At 44.2% G+C, this 27738-nt stretch overlaps 1 protein-coding gene across 4 annotated transcripts in view; it reads right to left on the bottom strand.

Moving 5' to 3' along the window:
- Positions 1–1598: 1598 nt before the first annotated feature.
- LOC126267965 (testis-specific serine/threonine-protein kinase 3) overlaps positions 1599–27738 on the bottom strand; it is a 176776-nt gene continuing 150636 nt past the window's right edge. For 2 of the 4 annotated variants that reach the window (XM_049973304.1, XM_049973307.1), the window contains exon 4: positions 1726–2835. In XM_049973304.1, coding sequence (XP_049829261.1) covers positions 2319–2835 — 517 coding nt within the window. In that variant the 3' untranslated portion in view covers positions 1726–2318. Of the gene's footprint in view, positions 2836–27738 lie in introns of all 4 variants that reach the window. The other 2 variants (XM_049973308.1, XM_049973306.1) reach the window with 2 other exon arrangements.

Genomic DNA, 27738 nt, shown 5'->3' with positions numbered 1-27738 from the left:
ACCACGTACATACACGTTCGACTTCCTCATTTCTTTGTTCTCATTGTCATGACAGACCTGAGAGAGGAATTTTGGATGTTTTGTGATCGTCAAATGGTTCAAATGGCTCTGAGCACTATGGGACTCAACTGCTGAGGTCATTAGTCCCCTAGAACCTAGAACTACTTAAACCTAACTAACCTAAGAACATCACACACATCCATGCCCGAGGCAGGATTCGAACCTGCGACCGTAGCAGTCGCGCGGCTCCGGACTGAGCGCCTAGAACCGCAAGACCACCGCGGCTGGCTTTGTGATCGTCAGTCGAGGTTCAGCTACACACGCGAGCGCAGGACACATCGTGTACATTTGTGCTTTCCTTAGGAGCATCTGCCAAGAAGTCAATATTATCTGTGTTTGTACCCGACTGAATAGTGTTACTTACATTTAGAGCTTGGGCCTTTATTCTCTGCATTTGCTTTTGTGTGAAAAAGTTTCCAGCATTCTAGCACACCACCATAAGGGCTGCTTTCGCCGGATTCATTTAAGTCTAGACGAGTTATGATCCGATTCTGTCGGATGTTGGATATGTTAAAAAGCAACACGTGTTTGAGTTGAATACCACTTCAATCGCGTGAGAAGCAATTTTGCGCAGGGTTATGGCTCATTTTTCTTCATTTCACTGGACTATTTCAATTAGTGACCGTTTTGTACAGTAGGTGATTAGTCAGTGCAGCTCCAGCTACAGGGTAATTTCATACAGCCACCCAACTTAAACGAAAATCTTCGCGCGACCTCCCACCCTTCTATCCGAACGCCACCGCGCGCGCGCCCACACACACGCACACGCACACACACACACACACACACACACACACGCGCGCGCGCGCGCGCACACGCACACACACTCACACACAAGCGCCCGCGCACGCACGCCCACACAGAAACGCTAAAGGAATTTGACTGATGTATATATAATCAAAAATTTAGACTCCTTCAGCTGTTCCACTTTAAACGCCTGTGTAGTGTTGGACATTCTTGAACTACCGACTGTAAGCGTTAAGAATCAAATAAGTGTTCCGTTTGCAGGGAAAGAAACGTCAAGTGGTAGTCAAATTTCGTTAATGCACTTTTCCAGGCATTTCACCACAGCGTGGATACCTTGCACCAGAACTTCAAACTACTATAACTGTCCGCACTGCAGAAATAATGTGGTATCCTTGAGTGTGTGGCAGATACATCACATCAGTGTGCGCATTCCGTGAGAGTTGCAAAGATGATGCTGGAGAATAACCCGGCGAGATAGTAACGATGCCGTGTACTGACTTCCATTTGACTGAGGCAAGACTTGTTCTACCTTCGGAAATAATGCTTTGCATGGAGCTTTGTTTTCATGTTTTAGTTACGCTTTGTTATGTGTGGCTCACACTGAAAAATATCATCATATTCGTCAGCTAACGTGTTAAGCTACCTTTATTATTGTAATCTGCCCTCGATTTATAGAAATCATTGTAGTTTCTCAAGAGGCAAGCTGTCTCGGTGTATGTAAATCTCAGTTTGTTGAGTTCCAAGAGTAAATCGCCAGACTGCATCTTACCAATAATTTGGCCACTCCAGAACTGATTTCATATTTAATGAGATACTACCAGAGCGCAGAGACATCTTTTTCATTCATATTTGTGGTCGGAGCTATTCGTCAAAGAAAATTTATCTCGAAAAAAAAAACAACGAAAAATAACAATGCAGTTAGTTGAGAACAAAGGAGAGTTATGCCGAAATAAAGATTTTATTTATTTGAATGCTTTCAGAAAAACTAAAATCGTATATTGTTCGCTAAATTGTTTTCCTTTTTGAATAAAGTACATAAGGTAAATAAGATCGAATGAAATCTGTTATGAAATGGTAATACACTCCAAGACGAGCGCTGACACAGAGTGTGTGAAAGATATATTATTGTACGTTTCGAATTTTATTAGATTTTTCAGTTTTCCGCCACTGTCTGCACCATTTCATATTCCCAGATGAGCATTCACCTGTTCAGAAAGCTCGCAGGAAATACAATTATGTGGGTAAAAGTTTTAACTTGCAAATGCAATCTTGTCAGAAGATATAAGCGTAAACAGAATAATCCATTGATGTCAATATTGTGGGTGGTTCATTTTGAGAGACATCTTTCCACAGTAAAAAAAAGAAGGCGACGCAAATCAGAAATTAATCCTCACAATAGCAGTTTGGTTCCATGAGATTGTCGCCTTTAGACTACAGTCGCCCTTGACTTGACGCTGTTGGTGACGTTCTGCTGATCAGATTGGAAAGCTTCCGCAGGTAGCCACGACGCGTCAGCGCGCCTTGCTGGCGACTGAACTCGGCGGAGGGGCGGTGGCCCGCGACACGACCGACCCCCTGGACTGGAAGCTGACCGAGGGCAGCGGCGTGGTCCCGCTTCTGGTCGCCAGGGAGCGGTCCTTCCGCGCCCGCAGCCACTCGTGGATGAGCATGCGGTCCACCGTGATCCGCAGCGTGATGTCCGGCTCCAGGATGTGTCTCACCAGGGCCTTGGCCTGAGCCGACAGCGTGTCCCGCACGCGCGTCCGGAAAACCCAGTTGCGCTCCATCTGATCCTTGAGAAGCCTGCGGAGATTCGAGTCATCGAACGGCATGCCGGCGTTGAGCATAATGTACAGGATGATGCCGAGCGACCACACGTCGGCGAGCTTGGGGTTGTAAGGGGTCCCGCTGACAACCTCCGGGGCCGCGTAAGCTGCCGAACCGCAGTACGTGTGGCTGAGCACTCGACGTCCATTCTGGTCCACGCAGAACCGCGCGAAGCCGAAGTCCGCAAGTTTCACGTTAAACCTGTGACAGTATGTCGTAATTATACAATCGAACGAGACTGTCTGAAAACAGCTGTGAAATACATTATAAAAATACAATTAATTTGAATATATGGTAAATAACTACAGATTGATTTCTATTAGGTCCTCATTCGAGACGAGACACAAGCAAATAAGACAAGTCCTGCACTGGCAACTCAAATTTTACAGAACATCTCTCTGGCAGTGGAACCCTATTGGGGTAAAATTGTGTTTTTGGTCCCAGATGTGCTGGATCATATTACGCTGAAGGTCGTGCTATCGACTCAGGTCAACTGGCCATGTTGCTCAAAAAACTATGTAAGAGATATAAAGTATTAATAACCTCAGACATAACAAAATACAAACTATTTGGATCATAGTAAAAAGTGATACAAGACAGATCATAGTAAAAAATGAGACATGTCAAACGAGTTTCGTTAAACGTAGATAACTAACACATCAAAGGTAGCGTAAAAGTGGCAGGCGATTTTAATAACAAATATCTGTAATTAGACTATAACTTATGTTTGAACATTTTTTCAGTGGATAGTCGACTACTCTGATAAAACTAAATTGCATTCTACATTATCAACTATGCTATAAATCAATTTTCAAATGGTATCAATCAGATTTCGGTGAAAATATAATCAGTTGTTTATTTTGGCTTTCCGCCGTATTGGAAATTTACTCGTATACAAATTTACTCGTGTAATGAACTTTCTGTAGTAGGTTTCTCCATGCAGGCTTCTCAGTGGATTGTAGACAATGTTTGTAAGTGTGGAACAACTGAGGCACTGAAAGCCATAATACTCCAAACACAGAGACAGTCTTGAGAAAAACAGATATTCGTGAAAATCAGATTTGTAGGCAAACTACCAGTCTCATAGGTTTAACTTGTTTTTTTTAACTAAGTCTTAAGTATGAGCTATTTCCCGCGAAAAAAATAATGGGCCCACTTTGTTATGAAATTTGAATTAATATTTGCGAGTATTTCTATTAATGTTAATTCACCAAATTTTTGCTTGTAAGCTAATGAAACAGTATCTTTTTGAGTTTTAGTTTACGGTTGTAAAACATGTAATTAATGTGAATCTAGAATTACAATATTAAAATAAGATACTGTATGCTCCACATACACAATTATTCCAGCATTCCTTGTTCCTCTTTATTATTTTCATAACCACATTTTGTGGCTTCAGGTTCAGACAAAACTGTCTGTCCATTTCAGGCATGAAATCTAACAGTTTCGTTACGTCTTTGGCTTTCAAGGTTCATGTTTGCCTTGCAACTACGTACACGGGCACTAGATTTTGCAAGGCATATACAGACTGTGAGGAAATGACAAATTGTGGTCGCCCTTGTCGTGATTTGCAGAAAATTTTGGTCTCCCAAGACTCCAATGGATAATATGTTACTTTAAACATCAATCTGTGGCAAACCTTTGAAAACTTTATCAGTGTAAAATTTCTTAAATGTACATTGTTATGATGTACATCAATGTTTGGTTTGGTAGTGATGGCGTTAACACTTGTAAAGATTCTGAAATCATTTGTACCAGTTTTACAGACTATAAATAGTTTAGGTAGCCTTGCTTTCTGTATAATTTGACACCAACCGTCAGGTGAGAAAACAGAAACAGTTATCCTCTTCAATTTTTCGATACGACCGCAGTGTGCATCACATGAGAGAAAAGTGTGGCCGGGAACAAAATTGTGCTTTGTGCCCCTCGGGCGTATGTGGGAGTGAATACCAAAAAAATCGGCGAGACAGGTTCTTGCGAATGTTCATATATAGAATATGGGCCTACACCACGGATAAAGCTAGTTCATCATAACATCGACGGATGTCAGGAGCGTGCATAAATGCTACACTCTCGCAATTGACGTTGGTGTGCTTTCGGCTTTATGGTTCTCAGCGCCTCAGTTATAATTACTACCCATTTTGTAGATGATACCATAAGAATAAAAACCAGTAACAATTTTCTCACGGCATAAATAATTAATGAAATATCTGAATACATCAAATGGTGGTTCAAGACACATAGATTGACACAGAATTATACGACCGTGTGCTGAAAAATAATACCTCCTAATTTTTATTTAAAAACTCTTAAAGCTTTTTAAATGAAACTAACGTTATTAACATTCTTCATCTTTATTCTTCGTGACTACGAATTCATTTCTCTCCCTGGCGACGAACACATTTCACCCAATGAGACACCAGTGTAGGGATACTGCCACTGTATAGTGTTTGACTTTGTGAGGTCGTCAAAGTTGTTCTTTACGTTTTGGAAACAAATGACTGGGTCGTCCAGGTGCGGACGAACTCTTCCAATTTGAAAATCGATTACAGCATGCTGTTTCTCACGCATCAACATAGTTACATTACAAACTGCCATCGAACACTCTACAATTCAGAGTCTAGGACAAAGATGTAGAATGTTAACAACGTTTGCTTTATTTAAAAACGCTTTAAGAGTTTTCACGTAAATATTCGAAGGCATTGCTTTTCAGCATTCTCTCGTAATACGCCACCTGACAAAAAAGTAAAGCACCCGTAAGACGCGGTAACACACACACACACACACACACACACACACACACACACACACCACTGGCAGGTACGTACATGATTGGAGTTATAATTCTGTGTGACAGGGAGAACGCCCACCACAGTGCATTAACGCCGTTCATGCTTAGTGTCGGAACCACACCTGCTACCATATTTATAGGTCGTGAACAGTGTCACATATTTCGACCGTCAAGGATACGATGATGATGCATACTTGCATGAATCAGCGTTATCAGCGCCCGAGTGAGTTTGAAAAAGGCCTCGTTGTGGGTCTCCATTTGGCCAGCTGATCGAATCGTGCACTATGCACATTTGCGGGGCATTCGAATGCGACAATGGCACACGGGGAACGTGAACGCAGGCGTACTCCTCATCAACAACGTATTGTGCACCAACCCCTTCACACATGCACCTGCCATCCGGCGACAACTCCTCGCCCCCCCCCCCCCCCCCCTCATCCCAGCAACATTTTGCGTCACCCCGCACCCTTAGTCGGATATTAGTAGCTGCTATAATAGGGAACTGCAGCCCCATGCATAAGCTGCCATTAATACAGAACACAAGCGGCTACATTTCGTGTCACAACTGGGTAGTGTGGCGACGCATTATGTTAGGTTGTGTTTATCAACGAATCACGGGTCTGGATGATTATCGTCGGGGTTTACGGTGGCAGCCTGGGGAGAGGTATCATGCTACCAACGTTTTTGGTATTCATAGCAATGTTACTCCTTCAGTTCTTGTATCATGTTGTAGGGAGCCATCGGACATGACTTCAGGTCACGGTTGGTAGTGACAGAAGGAATTCTACATCTACATCTACATCTCTACATTTATACTCCGCAAGCCATCCAACGGTGTGTGGCGGAGGGCACTTTACGTGCCACTGTCATTACCTCCCTTTTCTGTTCCAGTCGCGTGTGGTTCGCGGGAAGAACGGCTGTCTGAAAGCCTCCGTGCGCGCTCGAATCTCTCTAATTTTACATTCGTGATCTCCTCGGGAGGTATAAGTAGGGGGAAGCAATATATTCGATACCTCATCCGGAAACGCACCCTCTCGAAACCTGGACAGCAAGCTACACAGCGATTCAGAGCGCCTCTCTTGCAGGGTCTGCCATTTGAATTTGCTAAACATCTCCGTAACGCTATCACGGCTACCAAATAACCCGGTGACGAAACGCGCCGCTCTTCTTTGGATCTTCTCTATCTCCTCCGTCAACCCGATCTGGTACGGACCCCACACTGATGAGCAATACTCAAGTACAGGTCGAACGAGTGTTTTGTAAGCCACTTCCTTTGTTGATGGACTACATTTTCTAACGGCTCTCCCAATGAATCTCAACCTGGTACACGCCTTACCAACAATTAATTTTATATGATCATTCCACTTCAAATCCTTCCGCACGCATACTCCCAGATATTTTACAGAAGTAACTGCTACCAGTGTTTCTTCCGCTATCATATAATCATACAATAAAGGATCCTTCTTTCTATGTATTCGCAATACATTACATTTGTCTATGGTAAGGGTCAGTTGCCACTCCCTGCACCAAGTGCCTATCTGCTGCAGATCCTCCTGCATCTCGCCACAATCCTCTAATGCTGCAACTTCTCTGTATACTACAGCATCATCCGCGAAAAGCCGCATGGAACTTCCGATACTATCTACTAGGTCATTTATATATATTGTGAAAAGCAATGGTCCCATAACACTCCCCTGTGGCACGCCAGAGGTTACTTTAACGTCTGTAGACGTCTCTGCATTGAGAAAAACATGCTGTGTTCTGTTTGCTAAAAACTCTTCAATCCAGCCACACAGCTGGTCTGATATTCCGTAGGTTCTTACTTAGTTTATCAGGCGACAGTGCGGATATTCCGTAGGCTCTTACTTTGTTTATCAGGCGACAGTGCGGAACTGCATCGAACGCCTTCCGGAAGTCAATGAAAATGGCATCTACGTGGGAGCCTGTATCTAATATTTTCTAGGTCTCATGAACAAATAAAGCGAGTTGGGTCTCACACGATCGCTGTTTCCGGAATCCATGTTGATTCCTAGAGAGTAGATTCTGGGTTTCCAGAAACGACATGATACTCGAGCAAAAAACATGTTCTAAAATTCTACAACAGATCGACGTCGGAGATATAGATCTATAGTTTTGCGCATCTGCTCGACGACCCTTCTTGAAGACTGGGACTACCTATGACGACAGTACAACGGTACGTCATTGGACGTACTGCGTTCTCACGTGTGAGCCCTAATGTGACAGTGTCGTGTTACCACTTTTCAACAGAACAGTGCACCTCCACACGTCAGAAGTGTCACTATGAACTGTCATCATTATGTTGAGGTACTCTCGCGGCCAGCAAGATCCCCAGATCTGGCTCCAATAAAACATGTGTGGGGTCAGTCATAGAGCATTGAGACTTTGAGGACATCCAAGCAATGATACAGCTAAGAGCACTAAATATTATGTCACCACTGTCAACAAAACAGCATGTTGGCCATTGCTAAACGAGAAGGCCATCCACAAATCTAAAAACCCCAGTCTTTGTAGCTTAGCTGAATTACTCGTAGATGAGGTTATCAAACAGAATAAAAGTGGAAAATCAGCCGGTTTAGACGATATTTTAACAGGGCAAATTAATCATAATGGAATAATATAGGAATGGATTTTCCAGCTCTTCAAGAACTGTAAGAACACATACAAAAGGCTAAGGCAAGAAAAGCGGCAATCCGAAGAACTTTAGACCAGTTATACAACTGTGCCACCTGAATAGACTGGTTCTGGAAGGTACCGCAGGGATATGGAGAGTCTCGCCGACTCTAGTGCCGTGGCCAGTTGACTAGGTTTCTCTATTCATGATCCGTGGCGCGAACACCCCGATCGAGGTAGTCTAACAGACTTGAAACGGTTCAAACGGCTCTGAGCACTATGGGACTTAACTTCTGAGGTCATCAGTCCCCTACAACTTACAACTACTTAAACATAACTAACCTAAGGACATCACACACATCCATGCCCGAGGCATAATACGAACCTGCGACCGTAGCGGTCGCGCGGTTCCGGACTGTAGCGCCTAGAACCGCTCGGACACTACGGCAGGCTCTTACAGACTCTCGATTGGGTTTTGATCAGGGGAGGTTAGTGGCCACGGTAGTACGGTAAACTCACCCTGGTGGTTTTCCAGTCACCTACGTACACTGCCAGCTCTGTGACAGGTTGCGTTGTTCTGCTGGTAGATGTCATCGTGCCGAGGAGAAACAAATTGCATGTGGGGGTGGACATAGTCCCCAATGTCAGATGCATCAGATGCATACTTGTGTTGCTCCCGTATGTCTTCCAGAATGACGAGATAACCTATGGAATGGGACGAATGCGTTCATCAGACCATAACGCTCAAACTTGTTTGCTTCCAGACGTTGCACGCCGTACACACCGACGGCCATATGTCCGATGAAGCTTAAAACGTGGTTCATCTGAAAAGACTACCTGTCACCACTCAAGGGAGGTCAAGTTGCGGTAATGATATGCAAATTGCACACTTCGTGGCCGACGAACAGCAGTGAGCGTGGGTGCATGAACCAGACGCCTGCTGCAGAGGCCCATACACGGTCGTCGAAGAGACACACTTGCTATCCCCTTGGCTCACCTGTGAAGTCAGTCGTCAACACTTGCCAGAACACTTCTCCGCAGCCGTCGCTCACCCCTGGTGCACCACAGTTGCGCTGGCACCTGCTGTGGACAGCGCCTTTTTGTCATGCACGGCATTCTTCAACCGCAGCAGCACACGAAGAGGTTATAAACTTAACCGTTTCGGAAATGCTTCCACCCTTGGCCCGAAAGCCAATAATCATGCGTTTTTAGAAGTAAAATAAATTGGTATGCTGCCGCATTACTAGAACTAGACTATCACCACTGTTTTTCGCCCCCCCAACCTCGCCCCTCCGGCCCACCCTCCCCAGCACGCTGTCGAACGTAGGCGATGGTAACATTAATGTTACTAGACTGTATAGTCTCATCATTATATACTTGCGTATGTCTCACAATAGAAAAAGCAATAATCATTGAAAAAAGTCAGGCCTGGTGGTTTAGCGGTAAGGCATGTGGCTAGAAACTGTGAAACTTGCGGGATCGAAACCCGATTTTTGAGTCTGCGTTTTATTGTAGCATTCATATCTTAATTACGTGAAGACTCGATGACGCTAGGTTAGGATCCCACGTTAAGCTGTAGGTCACCTTCCCTGACAGGGCTTCTGGGGTAGGTTAGGAACACGCAAGTCGCAGAAGTAGCGCCCAATTCAAAGACTTGCACCAGACTTTGAGCCACACGAAATTATTGTTATCATTATTATTATTACTGAAAAAGGACTGAAACACTAGTGAGTAAGTAGTTAATGTAATTTGTAAATTAGTTAATAAATAGTTAACTTTTAGTTCTACATAAGTGGAAGAAAGAAGAAAATAAATTATCTAAAAAAATATAAATGAATAGTTATCGTAACATTATGTTCTTACTTTCTCTTCGAGATATCAGAGTTATATATGCATCAGCAGTAGATAAGCGCGACCACTACTCTAAAAAAGAAACCATATACAGGGTGAGTCACTAACTATCGCCACCAAGAATAACTCCGAAAGTATGATAAGAGCTGAAAAGTTTGTAGGGCAAAAGTTTCATAGGAAAATGGGGGCCATAATATGACGTCCCAGGAGCTGAAAAGTTTGTTGGGCAGAAGTTTCATAGGACAATGGGGGCCATAATATGATTTCCCAGTGTTACGACTCAAACTGGGCGCAATAGGCTGCATGATGCGCAACTTGACTCCCGACGTCCATGGCGAGGTCCATCTTTGCAACCACGACACCATACAGCGCGGTACAGATGGGCCCAACAACATGCGGAATGGACAGCTCAGGATTCGCATCACGTTCTCTTCACCGGTGAATGTCGATATGCCTTGAACCAGACAATTGCTGAGGGGCCACACGTTGTCATGCTGGAGGAGCACTCCTTTCCACAACTTTCCCCGTTGCCTATGCTGAATCATTCCACTAAGTAAACTGTAGTGTCGATGTTAACAATGTTAACGTGTTTGGAGGCAGCCCAATCAGGCTGAGCGTCTTAGAAACACTGTCCAGCGAATACAGCAACATGGAGGTTCCCTGTTGTTTTGGGGTGGCATTATGTGGGGCGGTGTAAGCCGCTGGTGGTCATGGAAGGCGCCGTAACGGCTGTACGATACGTGAGTGCAATCCTCCGACCGATAGTACAACCGTATCAGCAGCATATTGGCGAGGCATTCGACTTCATGGACGACAATTCGTGCCTCCATCTTGCACACCTTGTGAATGACTTCCTTCAGGATAACAACATCACTCGACAACAGTGGTCAGCATGTTCTCCACACATGAACCCTGTCGATCATGTCTTGGATAGATTGAAAAGTCCTGTTTATGGACGACGTGACCCACCAACCACTCGGAGGGATCTACGCCGAATCACCATTGAGGAGTGGGACAATCTGGACCAACAGTGCCTCGATGAACTTGTGGATAGTATGCCACGACGAATACACGCATGCAACAATGCAAGAGGACATGATACTGGGTATTACAGGTACCGGTGTGTGCAGCTATCTGGACCACCACCTCTGGAGGTCTCACTGTACGGTGGTACAACATACAATGTGTAGTTTTCATGAGCAATACACAGGGCGGAAATGATGTTTATGTAGATGTCTATTCCAATTTTCTGTACAGGTTCAAGAACTCTCTGAACTGAGGCGATGCAAAACTTTTTGATGTGTATATTTTGTAGACGATTAGTTAAAATTTAATCGATTTCCTCAGCTAATAGCCACATTTTTTTTTAAAAACGAAGACACCACAACAAGAAATATGCAGCAGGACTACGTTGGGCTAAAAACTAACTTATCACCCGTACTTCTAGTATGCGATGTAACTATCCGCTCCCCTACCACTGTATACTTGTACTGGTTAAAAAAAAAAAAGGGCAAGACGGTTCTGCAGAGAAAGGTATATCTTTCGCTAGTATTCTCCACTCTTGCGGCCCTTCCGCCGGGGTAAGAATAGGAGTGTCAGAGCTACAGACATTACTGAAGAACAAACAAAACAGTGGCACCCGTAATCCGAACAGTGTGTTCCTGTTGCACCGTACCGCACACTCCAGAATGCTTGTCTCGAAATCATGAAAGCTGAGGAAGGAGGTCGAGAATTAATTCACTGTTTAAAACTGAAAAAATGCGATAGGACTTCTCCCACGAAGTATTCAAAGTGCATCAGACCGCTCGGCAATCGTTACACCTGCCGACTCGACCGCCCCGACAGCGCTCTACCTGTCCGTCTCCGACACATGGATAAACAAAACACTAAGATTACACTGAGGTGACAAGAGTCATGGGGTACCTTCTAATATCGTGTCGGACCTCCTTTTGCTCGGCATAGTGCGGCAAATCGGCGTGACGTGGACACAGTTGGAAGCACCTGCAGAAATATTGAGCAATGCTGCATCTGTAACTGTCCATTTGCGAAATTGTTGCCGGTTCCAAATTTGTTCACGAACTGACCTCTCAATTATGTCCCATAAATGTTTGATGGATGAGAGAACCATCCACTTGAATTGTTTAGAGAGTTCTTGAAACCAGTCGCCGATAGTGGCCAGGTCACATAGCACTCACTTTGTCATCCATAAAAATTCCATCATTGTTCGGGAACATGAAGTCCAAGAAAGGCTGCAGATGGTCCCCAAGTAGCCGAACATAATCATTTCCAGTCAATGATCGGTTCTGTTGGACCAGAGGACCCAGTCTACTCCGTGTAAAGACAGCTCACATCATTATCTAGTCACCATCAGCTTGCATAGTGCCTTGTTGACAAAATGGGTCCATAGCTTTGTGGGGTCTGCGCAACACTCGATCCCTATAATCACTCTTACCAACTAAAATATTACCAACTGAAGTCGGGTTTCATTTGGCCAGGCCATCATCGTCTGGCGTATGTGGAACGGAGTAATATGTCTGCTCACAACACTTATAAAAGGCAATAAAGACACCACCTCTCAGCCCCCTTGCGTCAGAGTATCGCTTACCCCCCCCCCCCACCCCCCTTCCCCATGCTCTCGCCATTCACGAATCTTCCAGTCTTCGATCTATGGCTTTTGCATCTACTTGATTTCGACTGATAAGGGTGGCTCTAGATGTCACCAACCAAGTCAGAGAACCCTGATAACGCTCTTGAAATCCCATCATCTTGTAACAGCACTGTTCCATTCGTCGCAAGGCTATATACGCCTCTACCCGTCACTGGCCATGTAAAGAGCTATCACAAGTAGTAAAATTAGCACACTAACGCACAAGAAGAAATTCACAACCATTGCTCACATGCAGATATTTTTTACTATTGGTACTGCTCCTAGTGATTTGCAGTCAATGACGTAATCGAACAGTATCAGCTCTCTTCGGTTACATTACGTTCAATAGTTACATTGATCTACATTCACCTCCAACTCCCGCCAGTCCTCAATCCTCTGCAAATCGCTATAGCTTAGCATTTTCGCAGCCCTGCTGTAGACAGGAGCCTACATCTAGTTCATATTCCGCAGACCAGTTGTCGGTGGTATGTTGTGGCAGTATTGTCTATATCTTCCTTCTTTTTCCACACATGCGTAATGATCGAGTAAAAATGAATGTCTGTATGCCTTTATAGAGGATGTGGCAAATAAAAGTGCCCCGAACGAGAGGATACGACTGGACGTGAATTTATAGCAGCATTGACGGAGGAGGAAAATACCTACAGTTACCTCCAACAGGATGGAGCAATAGCTCATACAGCCAACCGAACCTTGCAGCATATTTGCATAGTCTTCACTCCTGACAGAGTTGTTAGCAAAAGTGAGTCTGGTAGCGGCCCTAGCTGGCCACCTGGGTCACCTGATCTATCAGTGTGCGATTACTTTGTGTGACGAGCCCTCAAGTTTAAGGTGTATCTCTACAACCTTCATCGTCTTCATGAACTGCAGCAGAACATTGCGGATGAGACTGCAGCAATTCAAGCAGTCCACCTTTGATTCACCTTTAGAAAATTGCCGACCAGTGCTCAAAAGAAGCAAGAGATGAATGGTGGTCGCTTTCAACATCAGCAATAGTCAGGTTACTACTGTATTTCCTTCCCTTTGCTGTGTTCCTTTGTACCCTGGAACTCTATTCTCTAGGCCACTTTTATTTAACCTAACGTGTCTATACCGTAACGTCCTCTATGAACACTACTCCAAATATAGGTTTTTTTTTAATGGCCAACGCAGCCTTACTGCTTTACCTCTAGTACACGAGGGCTGCACAGAAAATCTGTCCTGCAAACCATCGATACTGAATAACTATCTATAAATATATCCCTGTACCTGCCCTAATCTCCATTATCGTATTCAATGATCGCTACGCTAGATGTGCGATTGCGTAATGATACAGAAGTCTTCGTCGATAGGATAGTGTTTCGTGAGAAATACGTCACCTGTTTCTCAATTGGAATATCTCCATAATACAGAGCTTTCAACACACACACACTATCCCCTGAATCACTTGCGTTAATGGAACAGCTTCGCACCTCCATGCACAACTCAAATCTACTGCAAGAGTAGGAGAAGAAGATTCGAGTTTCACCATAGCATTGTTCATTTTCCCCCACATTATATTCGAGAGTGGACCATGATACAGTATTCCATCTAGAGCTTAATAGCCGGCCGGGGTGGCCGAGTGGTTCTAGGCGCTACAGACTGGAACCGCGCGACCGCTACGGTCGCAGGTTCGAATCGTGCCTCGGGCATGGATGTGTGTGATGTCCTTAGCTTAGTTAGGTTTAACTAGTTTCTAGTTCTAGGGGACTGATGACCTCAGAAGTGAAGTCCCATAGTGCTCAGAGCCATTTGAATTTAGAGCACAATATGTCCACACAACTAATACAAAAATGCATGGTGGTAATTATTTATTTAAAAGCAAATCCAGTACTTATCCGACTGTCGCACATCAAGAGGCAAATAATCAACAAGTATAAACCAGATCAAATCAGCGTTGATGTTACCTCCAGCAGAAGCAGTCATTTTAGTGTCTCTTACATTTCGGCCCGAATTGTAGTGGCGCAGTTTCTAGGCGATATGCCGACGAGATTTGTAGCATAAGAATGTGACCTTGCCAAGTGCATTCTACTCCCTACAGATTCTTACTGGCAGGCATCTGGGGCAGTTAATACGTCAGGTGACAGTGTGCAGGATTTCTAGTGCTATTAACATGCAGTAGATTTCGTTACGTTCAGATCAGCTTCCAGCTCAACCAAAGGTCTTCCCACCTTCTTGTAGATAACTTCATCACCTAAGAACACCCTACACCTAAAACACATACGCCGCAAGCCGCTGTACAGCGCATGGTGGAGGTTGCATCGTACCAGTATTACCGAGTACCCTTGCATCCCAATCCCACTCTTTGATCGAGTGAAAAATGGTTGTATACTTCCTTATATATCCTAAAACACCCTTACCTTTGCGGGAGAAATACGTCGTTTTTCCCACAGATATTTTCCGTTACATATTATAATGAAGTGTGCCAAGCTATACGGTCCTAGCAGCTTTCACATGATGCTTTTGCTTCGCAGATCAGCTACGTAACATGAATAGACGTGGACTCAGATGATTGGTACACCGTGACTATGCAGTGTTGAGCTGTCGATGTTACTGTGCGCCAGTTTGTATCATTTAACCACAAACGGTTCTATGCATGTTTATGTCTGGATAACAGCTGAACAGTGGAAATTGAGAATGTATGGTAGGGTACGTGGTTGGTGCTCGTTCAAATAGAGTGGGAGAAGCTGTGCGGCAAGCTGACATATATATATCGACGGGCAGCTCACATTTAAGTACGACACATTCTTTGTTACTGCAGCAATACCCATTGTGCTTGGTGTTGCTAACGTTAAAATTAATGGCTACAGAGTCGACGTATAGCCTGTTTCGAAACCATCAAAGTGTCGTGAGCGCAGGAAGCGATATATGATGCCATGGTGCGAGACTAGATCTATGGTATCGTCTTGTTTAAGGTAGTGGGAGCATTGAGATGGAGATGTGCCATTTGAGATTTCGGTCACTCAACTATTGTAATGTCATGGTAAGTTCAAAGCAAGATGATATACCTGCTCCAGCAGGTTTTGGATGCAATAAATGTGGAATTCAGAGCATATAAAAAACAGTTATTTGCGAAATACTGCCACGTAGTTTCCCAACTTCTATTATTTAAGTACTGTGATGCTGTGTGCGGTATTCCCTGCGACCATTAACAAATTTTCCTTTAAAACTGTCGTCTTCCATGCCATATAAGTGCCTATAGACTCCCCACTGATAACGAAATGTAATTTGCTTACGATGAAAATACCCAGCCATCGAGCGAAGCAATGTAATCAGATTTATGTAACAGTTTCCAAACGTCTGTCGGGGCTACTTCAGTGCAGTGATGCTGAGTGTGTTACTCCATTCCACCATTAATAAATGCTGCTTCAAGACTAGTCTTCCGTTTCATATACGTGCATATAGATTCCCGCTTGATCTCGAAATGCAATTAGCTTAGGAAGAAAAATATGTCTAGTAATCCAGCGGTGAATGGAATCAGATGCACGTAACGTAAGTTAAAAACGTCTGTCAGGGCTATTTAAGTGCAGTGATACTGTATAGTTTATTCCTTTCCATGACTAATTTCCATTAAAACTATAGTCTTCTGCACCGTATGTAACTCATGTAGATTTCTGGAATGTACATCCACATACTTCCATTTCCTTCTGCAGATATCCATTCTGTTAAAAAGACCTCGCGTTTTATCCGCAATCCATAATTTAGTAGTCACCTATTGAAGAAAATTACAATAGTAAAGGATGATGGTCGTTTCAATGTCAAGCAGTTCTGCTTAAGATGGATTTCTTACATTGCTCTTGCATCTTTACATTGTTCTCCTTATATGTCTCCGGCTCCTGACTGTGAAAAATGGTACGTTGTCCCTCGAGTGCATAGACTTCCCCCTATTAATGCACTGATATGTGCCCCTCCCATGAACCATAGACCTTGCCGTTCGTGGGGAGGCTTGCGTGCCTCAGCGATACAGATGGCCGTACCGTAGATGCAACCACAACGGAGGGGTATCTGTTGACAGGCCAGACAAACGTGTGGTTCCTGAAGAGGGGCAGCAGCCTTTTAGTAGTTGCAGGGGCAACAGTCTGGATGATTGACTGATCTGGCCCTATGACACTAACCAAAACGGCCTTGCTGTTGTGGTACTGCGAACGGCTGAAAGCAAGGGGAAACTACAGCCGTAATTTTTCCCGAGGGCATGCACCTTTACTGTATGATTAAATGATGATGGCGCCCTCTTGGGTAAAATATTCCTGAGGTAAGATAGTCCCCCATTCGGATCTCCGGGCGGGGAATGTCAGATCCGTTAATCAGGCAGGTAGGTTAGAAAATTTAAAAAGGGAAATGGATAGGTTAAAGTACGATATAGTGGGAATTAGTGAAGTTCGGTGGCAGGAGGAACAAGACTTTTGGTCAGGTGAATACAGGGTTATAAATACAAAATCAACTAGGAGTAATGCAGGAATAGCTTTAATAATGAATAAAAAAATAGGAGTCGGGTAAGCTACTACAAACAGCATAGTGAACGCATTATTGTGGCCAAGATAGACACGAAGCCCACGCCTACTACAGTAGTACAAGTTTATATGCCAACTACCTCTGCAGATAATGAAGAAAATGATGAAATGTATGATGAGATAAAAGAAATTACTCAGGTAGTGAAGGGAGACGAAAATTTAATAGTCATGGGTGACTGGACTTCGACAGTAGGAAAAGTAAGAGAAGGAAACGTAGTACGTGAATATGGATTGGGGCTAAGAAATGAATGAGGAAGCCGTCTGGTAGATTTTTGCACAGAGCATAACTCAGGAACCACACGTTTGTCTGGCCTCTCAACAGATACCCCTCCGTTGTGGTTGCACCTACGGTACGGCCATCTGTATCGCTGAGGCTTGCAAGCCTCCACACCAACGGTAAGGTCCATGGTTCATGGTGGGGTCACATATCAGTGCATTAATAGGGGGAAGAATCATGAAAAAAGGTTGTATACATGGAAGAACCCTGGAGATACTAAAAGGTATCAGATAGATTATCCAATGATAAGACAGAGATTTAGGAATCAGGTTTTGAATTGTAAGATATTTCCATGGGCAGATGTGGACTCTGCCCACAATCTATTGGTTATTAACTGCAGATTAAAACTGAAGAAACTGCAAAAAGGTGGGAATTTAAGGAGATGGGACCTGGATAAACTGACTAAACCAGAGGTGGAACAGAGTTTCAGGGATAGCATAAGGGAACAATTGACAGGAATGGGGAAAGAAATACAGTAGAAGAAGAATGGGTAGCTTTGAGGAATGAAATAGTGAAGGCAGCAGAGGATCAAGTAGGTAAAAGTACGAGGCCTAGTAGAAATCCTTGGGTAACAGAAGATATACTGAATTTAATCGATGAAAGGAGAAAATACAAAAATGCAGTAAGTGAAGCAGGCAAAAAGCAATACAAATGTCTCAAAAATGAGATCGACAGGAAGTGCAAAATGGCTAAGCAGGGATGGCTAGAGAACAAATGTAAGGATGTAGAGGCTTATCTCACGAGGAGTAAGATAGATACTGCCTACAGGAAAATTATACAGACCTTTGGAGAAAAGAGAACCATTTGCATGAATATAAAGAGCTCAGATGGAAACCCAGTTCTAAGCAAAGAAGGGAAAGCAGAAAAGTGGAGGGAGTATATAGAGGGTCTATACAGGGGCGATGTTCTTGAGGACAATATTATGGAAATAGAAGAGGAGGTAGATGAAGATGAAATGGGAGATATGATACTGCGTGAAGAGTTTCATAGAGCACTGAAAGACCTGAGTCGAAACAAGTCCCCGGGAGTAGACAACATTCCATTAGAACTACTGACAGCTTTGGGAGAGCCAGGCATAACAAAAAATAATAAAAAAATTAAGGAAAGGCAAACCTACGTTTCTAGCATTTGTAGACTTAGAGAAAGCTGTTGACAATGTTGACTGGAATACTCTCTTTCCAATTATGAAGGTGGCAGGGGGAAAATACAGGGACCGAAAAGCTATTTACAATTTGTACAGAAACCAGATGGTAGTTATAAGAGTCGAGGGGCATGCAAGGGAAGCAGTGGTTGGGTAGGGAGTGAGACCGGCTTGTAGCTTCTCCCCAATGCTATTCAATCTGTATATTGAGCAAGCAGTAAAGGAAACAAAAGAAAAATTCGGAGTAGGTATTAAAATCTATGGAGAAGAAATTAAAACATTGAGGTTCGCCGATGACATTGTAATTTTGTCAGAGACAGCCAAGGACTTGGAAGAGAAGTTGAACGGAATGGATAGTGTCTTAAAAAGAGGGTATGAGAGGAAAATCAAAAAAAGCAAAACGAGGATAATGGAATGTAGTCGAATTAAATCGGGCGATGCTGAGGGAATTAGATTAGGAAATGAAACACTTAAAGTAGTAAAGGAGTTTTGCTATTTGGGGAGCAAAATAACTGATGATGGTCGAAGTAGAGAGGATATAAAATGTAGACTGGCAATGGCAAGGAAAGCGTTTCTGAAGAAGAGAATTTTGTTAACATCGAGTATAGATTTAAGCGTCAGGAAGCCGTTTCTGAAAGTATTCGTATGGAGTGTAGCCATGTATGGAAGTGAAACATGGACGATAAATAGTTTAGACAAGAAGAGAATGTGGTGCTACAGAAGAATGCTGAAGATTAGATGGGTAAATCACATAACTAATGAGGAGGTATTGAATAGAACTGGGGAGAAGAGGAGTTTGTGGCACAACTTGACTAGAAGAAGAAATCGGTTGGTAGGCCATGCTCTGAGGCATCAAGGGCTTACCAATTTGATACTGAAGGGCAGCGTGGGGGAGGGGGGGGGAAATCGTAGAGGGAGACCAAGAGATGAATACAGTAAGCAGATTCAGAAGGATATAGGCTGCAGTAGGTACTGGGAGATGAAAAAGCTTGCACAGGATAGAGTAGCATGGAGAGCTGCATCATCTACATCTACATGACTACTCTGCAATTCACATTTAAGTGCTTGGCAGAGGGTTCATCGAACCACAATCATACTATCTCTCTACTATTCCACTCCCGAACAGCGAGCGGGAAAAACGAACACCTAAACCTTTCTGTTCGAGCTCTGATTTCTCTTATTTTATTTTGATGATCATTCCTACCTATGTAGGTTGGGCTCAACAAAATATTTTCGCATTCGGAAGAGAAAGTTGGTGACTTAAATTTCGTATAAAGGTCTCGCCGCGACGAAAAACGTCTATGCTGTAATGACTTCCATCCCAACTCGTGTATCATATCTGCCACACTCTCTCCCCTATAACGCGATAATACAAAACGAGCTGCCCTCCTTTGCACCCTCTCGATGTCCTCCGTCAATCCCACCTGGTAAGGATCCCACACCGCGCAGCAATATTCTAACAGAGGACGAACGAGTGTAGTGTAAGCTGTCTCTTTAGTGGACTTGTTGCATCTTCTAAGTGTCCTGCCAATGAAACGCAACCTTTGGCTCGCCTTCCCGACAATATTATCTATGTGGTCCTTCCAACTGAAGTTGTTTGTAATTTTAACACCCAGGTACTTAGTTGAATTGACAGCCTTGAGAATTGTACTATTTATCGAGTAATCGAATTCCAACGGATTTCTTTTGGAACTCATGTGGATCATCTCACACTTTTCGTTATTTAGCGTCAACTGCCACCTGACACACCATACAGCAATCTTTTCTAAATCGCTTTGCAGCTGATACTGGTCTTCGGATGACCTTACTAGACGGTAAATTACAGCATCATCTGCGAACAGTCTAAGAGAACTGCTCAGATTGTCACCCAGGTCATTTATATAGATCAGGAACAGTAGAGGTCCCAGGACGCTTCCCTGGGGAACACCTGATATCACTTCAGTTTTACTCGATGATTTGCCGTCTATTACTACGAACTGCGACCTTCCTGACAGGAAATCACGAATCCAGTCGCACAACTGAGACGATACCCCATAGCTCCGCAGCTTGATTAGAAGTCTCTTGTGAGGAACGGTGTCAAAAGCTTTCCGGAAATCTAGAAATACGGAATCAACTTGAGATCCCCTGTCGATAGCGGCCATTACTTCGTGCGAATATAGAGCTAGTCTCAGGACTGAAGACCACAACAACAACATATGTGACTTCATCCATCTGTCTAACATATATCGCATACATTAAGAAACCAAGTACCTATTACCGCCAGTTCCGGTTACACCAGCTGCGTATTGCGCTTTATTAAAGTTATATGACTCATGCTCTTAGGCAGCACTCGTATTTTTTTTTCTTCCTGCAGTACGCCCAAATATAGAATTTAGTAGCTACAACATGTCGCAAAGCACTTGTTACCGGATCATATGGAACTGTGTAGCACAGGTATTGAATAGTACTCTGCTGGTGGACAAAATGCTATTTTTTAAATCCCATTGAATATTGCATACGTAATTGTATGTCAGTTCTGTGTGTCGACACTAAAAAATCTCGATCCTTCAAGACAGGTCAGGCGGTGTTGATGTCACAGTGTTATCTTCGATATCGTATTAAGAGGGGGCCTAAGTACCTTGATGTCGAAAAAAAGCAGGAAAAGAATGCATTTTGAATAATTCTTTATTATTCACCATGCATATTAAAATGTATTAAAAATATATCATAAATGATTAGTATCTGCTACAGCACCGTTGCTTTCGTCAAAACTGCTCCTGCTGTGGTTAAAACAGGTCTTTGAAACACAGCACACAAAAAAAGAGTAGATCTACTTCTAGCGCTAGCAGCAAAATCTCTGCTGGAAAAGAATAGTACTTCCATTTCTTCCTGAAGCAGATTTTACACAGATGAGCATTGCCGTAAGCTCACACAGTCACGTGGTGTTCCGATACTGCTTTCAGAGGATGTGATGGAGATATGTAACTAGCTGCATCCTTTGCGGTAGTTTTTGCATCCGTTTTCTGACAAATATTATCGAAAAAAACTTACCCTTCGCGAGAAGCAGAAACAGGCACCTGAAAAACCGCACAACATCATCAACCCAATGGAAATACAAGGTTTCATCTCCGTCACTGGTATAAAAGATACCAGCTTCACGTAGTTTGTCAGAACATTGCTTAATAGCTAAAAACCAAACTTTGAAAGATGGCAGTTTCGCATTGTATGTTCTATATTTAGGGTGAGCTAACCTAATCTCCCATACATCACACACTGAACTGGATAATGATGCTGATTCAGGAGATGATTGTGGGAGTATCTTCATTCTGCACAGGTTACAAGTATCGCACAAAAGAAACTGTTCAACCCACCACAGATACACTTTCACAGATGTGCCTCCCCAACACTGTCAGACATCCACAGTGTTACAACAAAGTGACCTGTATTCAAAGCTCCATTAATATACAGCCTACTCTAAAGATACAGGATGCCTACACTGCTCACCTTATCATGACTCACTTCTGATAACATATTCTACATTTACCTATAAGTGTAATACAGTTGTGAATACCTAGCGCGACTGCGCTGTTTTTCTTGAAGGGGACGCACCAGACCTTACCCCGGAGCTACCGCAGGTGAATCCAACTTCAGACACCACCCTTGACGTACTCCGGGTGGTTTCATCTTCGAAAAATACCCCGAATCTACTGTTGGTGAATCAACTGTCAGACACAGTTCCGAACATAATGCGGGCGGATTCATCTTCGAAACGTATCCCTGCCGTAATGGATCCACGTCTGAACCCTCTCCCAGATGTAACGCATGGTACATCATATTTGAATCCTACCCCTGACTTACCCAGTGCAATGTGGGAGGGGATGGAGTGAGGGGGGGAGGGGGTTCACGATACACACATACAAAAAAAACAGAGCTGTTGGGCTAGGTATTTACAGTTGCGCTACGTTTACAAGCAAATTCAGAATACGTAACCAGAAGTGACGTCATGATCACGTGAGCCGAAGTATCAGCATCTTCGAGCCTTAGATGATGATGATGTTTGGTTTGTGGGGTGCTCAACTGCGCAGTCATCATCACCTGTACTGATTCCCAATCTACATCTACATCTACATCTAAATATGTACTCCGCTAGCCACCAAGCGGTGTGTGGTGGAGGGCACAATTCGCGCCGAAGTCATATTCCCCCCCTCCCCTCCCCTCTGTTCCACTCGCGGATCGCACGAGGGAAAAACGACTGTCTGAACGCCTCAGTACCAGCTCTAATTTCCCTTATTTTTGAATGATGATCATTGCGCGATTTCAGAGTTAGTGGTAATAATACAGGTATATGCTCTACATCCTCGGCGAAGATCGGATCTCGGAATTTAGTGAGCAGTCCCTTCTGTTTAGCTCGTCGTCTATGTGCAAGTGTGTCCCACTTCAAACTTGCTATGAGATTTGTAACGCTCTCGCGATGGCTAAATGTACCAGTCACGAATCTTGCCACTCTTCTTTGGACATTTTCAATCTTTTGAATCAGATCCAACTGGTAAGGATCCCATACAGACGATCAATACTTTAAGACTGGTCGAACTAACGTATTGTAAGCTGTTTCCTTTGTTGAAGGGCTGATCCCTTCAGGATTCTACCAATAAACCGCAATCTACAGTTCGCCTTACCCGTTACTTGTGTAATCTGATCATTCCATTTGAGCTCATTTCGAATAGTCACACCCAGATACTTGACGGACGTTACCGCATCGAAAGACTGGGCATTTATTTTGTACTCGTACATTAATGGGGATTTTGCCTTGTTATCCGCAGTAGGCTACAGTTACTAATATTGAGAGATAACTGCCAGTCATTACACCATGCACTTATTTTCTGCAGATACTCATTGATTTGTTCACAACTTTCGTGTGATACTACTACCGTGTAAACTACAGCATCATCGGAAAAAAGTCTAATGCCGCTGTCAGTACCATCAACCAGATCGTTTATGTAAAAAACAGCGGACCTATTATGCCGCCCTGGGGCACACCTGAATTTACGCTTGTGTTTGTTGAAGCCACCCCATTCAGGACGACATACTGCTGTCTGTCTGTTAGAAAACTTTCTATCCAACCGCATATGTCATCGGATAGACCGTAAGCGCGCACTTTTTGGAGAAGAACTGCGTCGAACGCCTTTCGAAAGTCGAGAAATATGGCATGAGCCTGGGAGCCGGTATCTAGAGCCTGTTGTATATCCTGCACAAAGAGGGCCAGCTGTGTCCCACATGACTGCTGTTTCCTAAAACCGTGCTGGTTTCTGTAGATGAGCTTCTCGAAGTCTAGAAAGGTCATTCTGTCTGAACACAAAATATGTTCCATGATTCTACAACAAATCGATGTCAGTGAAATTGGCCGGTAATTGTGTGCATCCGGTTTTCTAACCTTTTTATAGATTGCTATGACCTGGGCCTTCTTCCAGTTCCGTGGAACTTTCCGCTGTTCCAATGATCTCTGATAGATGATGGATAAGAATGGTGATATATTTGTAGCATAGTCAACATATGTCAGCCATCCTTGCATTTGTTTGATAAATGAAAGGGGGAATGGTGCTGCAGTCCTCTAGAGAAGGTACTAAATTATTGTAGCGTTCATAGATTTTACGTACGACCAAAATTTTTTGGGGCTATTTTTAGAATATGCAGATAAAATATTGCTTTCAGATTCGTTAAAAGAATCTCTCATGTCTGTTTGTCAGCGGGGCAGTGACTACGTTGAAAACGACTGTACAAAATTGTTTGCTTTCTCAGCAGCTTCTTAATATGTTTGTTGTACCAAGGTGGATCCTTTCCCACCACTATATTTTTGCTAGGCACATACTTCTCTAGCACGTGCTGGACAATACCTTTAAATTCCGACAAAGGCGCAAATTAACTTTCTCAAAAAGATCAAGTCTGGTTGTCGCCAAGATATCTAATAGTTTCCCATCGCGAGTTGGTTTTCTAACCACTTATTCAAGGTTGTATGTTGAGAGAACTCCTAGAATCACTTCACACGAGTCTTTGCTTCTGTCCCCTGTGATAAACGTGTAATTTTCCCAGTCAATCGATCCCAGATTAAAGTCTCCATCTATAACTAATGTATAATTTGGATATTTATTTCCTATGTACTCAAGACTTTTCCTGAAACGTTCTGCGACTTTTGTTGCGGATGCTGGTAGTCAAACATCCTATGCAATGGTCAATCCTTGTCTGATTGACAGCTGTATCCAGTATCGATCTCAACTGCATTGAAACGGCTTTTAACTGCAATGAACACACCACCTCCCATACCATTCTTCCTAAACATTGTCCAATCCGAGTTCGGAGTTTCGCTGCTATTTATGTCTGGTTTCAACCAGCTTTCTGTACCTAATACAATATTGGCATTCCTACTGTTTATTTCGGAGAGTAACTCGGAGATCTTGCTACAGACACTTGGAAAATTTACTAACATGAGATTTAGCATATTTAAATCCTTAGGAATGACCTGTTTAGGTCAACTAACAATTTTTACAGTTTGAACATCCACATACGATGCTGCAGTTCGTCAGCTCGGCTTCCACTCCTGCAGAGATGGAGGCCGCCTCGGAACCCCGACGTCAGGTATCCCTCCCCCAGCATCAGATAGCACTCTGAATCTATTAGCAAAGTGCGTGGGATTTGGCAGGAGCCTGCATCCCCCATGCACCATTCGCCTTGAGGCTCGAGACCTCGACACAGTGACAGAGAACTGTGACCCCCCCCCCCCCCCCCCCCCCTGCACATCTAGTACAGCAGAGGTTGCCCCAGGTACCCCATCCCCACCGCACGTCGAGGTGGCACTCTGGAGCTCGTTGACTGTGGCCAACAAAGCTTCCAGCTGTGTTTGGACTGTGGCCAACTCCTCCTGCATCCACACACAACAGACACAGTCGCTATCCATCTATCTAGCAACTGATTTACTATAAGAATCTTAAGGAAACCTACTAAAAATGGCTCTGAGCACTATGGGATTTAACATCAGAGGTCATCAGTCCCCTAGAACTTAGAACTACTTAAACCTAACTAACCTAAGGACATCACACACATCCATGCCCGAGGCACGATTCGAACCTGCGTTCGCAGCGGTCGCGCGGTACCAGACTGAAGCACCTAGAACCGCTCGGCCACTCCGGTCGGCGAGGAAACCTACTGCCACACAATGTTAACAGCTACACTCTAGTTGGCAGAAAGGATACTCAACAATGAAAAACAATAAAAATGTATGATAGGAGCTAGATCTGGTGCTTATTTTCCTGCTAGGGGCTATCTAGTGAATACTAAAGAATAAGACAGTGTCCTACAGTAAACTGATAGGGGATATCTAGTGAATATTATTAACGAATTAAACAGTAACCTACGGTAAGCTACACCTACTGCTTATCCCTCGTATATATAATGTAAACAAGCGTTTATGTAGACGTGAAAATGACGTAACAAGACTACAAAAACTGCTACCTTAAATGTTCCGAGTCTAAATGACACTAATAAACGTAAATACTGAGTATTGCACACTGACAGATCCAGGTACAAAACAAAACCTTTAGATAACAATAAGAGTTCGGAATGCAAAGCATAAATAAGAACTCTACTATATAGGAACCGATGGGCTTACAGTACACGATCACTAAAGCCCACAAGAAGCTAAGGTACACTCCTGGAAATTGAAATAAGAACACCGTGAATTCATTGTCCCAAGAAGGGGAAACTTTATTGACACATTCCTGGGGTCAGATACATCACATGATCACACTGACAGAACCACAGGCAAATAGACACAGGCAACAGAGCATGCACAATGTCGGCACTAGTACAGTGTATATCCACCTTTCGCAGCAATGCAGGCTGCTATTCTCCCATGGAGACGATCGTAGAGATGCTGGATGTAGTCCTGTGGAACGGCTTGCCATGCCATTGCCACCTGGCGCCTCAGTTGGACCAGCGTTCGTGCTGGACGTGCAGACCGCGTGAGACGACGCTTCATCCAGTCCCAAACATGCTCAATGGGGGACAGATCCGGAGATCTTGCTGGCCAGGGTAGTTGACTTACACCTTCTAGAGCACGTTGGGTGGCACGGGATACATGCGGACGTGCATTGTCCTGTTGGAACAGCAAGTTCCCTTGCCGGTCTAGGAATGGTAGAACGATGGGTTCGATGACGGTTTGGATGTACCGTGCACTATTCAGTGTCCCCTCGACGATCACCAGAGGTGTACGGCCAGTGTAGGAGATCGCTCCCCACACCATGATGCCGGGTGTTGGCCCTGTGTGCATCGGTCGTATGCAGTCCTGATTGTGGCGCTCACCTGCACGGCGCCAAACACGCATACGACCATCATTGGCACCAAGGCAGAAGCGACTCTCATCGCTGAAGACGACACGTCTCCATTCGTCCCTCCATTCACGCCTGTCGCGACACCACTGGTGGCGGGCTGCACGATGTTGGGGCGTGAGCGGAAGACGGCCTAACGGTGTGCGGGACCGTAGGCCAGCTTCATGGAGACGGTTGCGAATGGTCCTCGCCGATACCCCAGGAGCAACAGTGTCCCTAATTTGCTGGGAAGTGGCGGTGCGGTCCCCTATGGCACTGCGTAGGATCCTTCGGTCTTGGCGTGCATCCGTGCGTCGCTGCGGTCCGGTCCCAGGTCGTCGGGCACGTGCACCTTCCGCCGACCACTGGCGACAACATCGATGTACTGTGGAGACCTCACGCCCCACGTGTTGAGCAATTCGGCGGTACGTCCACCCGGCCTCCCGCATGCCCACTATACGCCCTCGCTCAAAGTCCGTCAACTGCACATACGGTTCACGTCCACGCTGTCGCGGCATGCTACCAGTGTTAAAGACTGCGATGGAGCTCCGTATGCCACGGCAAACTGGCTGACACTGACGGCGGCGGTGCACAAATGCTGCGCAGCTAGCGCCATTCGACGGCCAGCACCGCGGTTCCTGGTGTGTACGCTGTGCCTTGCGTGTGATCATTGCTTGTATAGCCCTCTCGCAGTGTCCGGAGCAAGTATGGTCGGTCTGACACACCGGTGTCAATGTGTTCTTTTTTTCAATTTCCAGGAGTGTATTTAAGCAGACGGCGAGGTGAGTTTTAGCCTTCTGGTAACTAAACTGTTTGTAAGAAGGGCTCAGAAGTTGTTTTGTAACAATGATTTACTCAGATATTGTAGTGTAACACTAATTTA

This window comes from Schistocerca gregaria, chromosome 4 (assembly GCF_023897955.1).
Source record: "Schistocerca gregaria isolate iqSchGreg1 chromosome 4, iqSchGreg1.2, whole genome shotgun sequence".
In the NCBI taxonomy this organism is placed as follows: Eukaryota; Metazoa; Arthropoda; class Insecta; order Orthoptera; family Acrididae; genus Schistocerca; species Schistocerca gregaria.
Note: the sequence above shows the minus strand (reverse complement) of the source record. Positions and strands in the feature narration are given on the sequence as shown.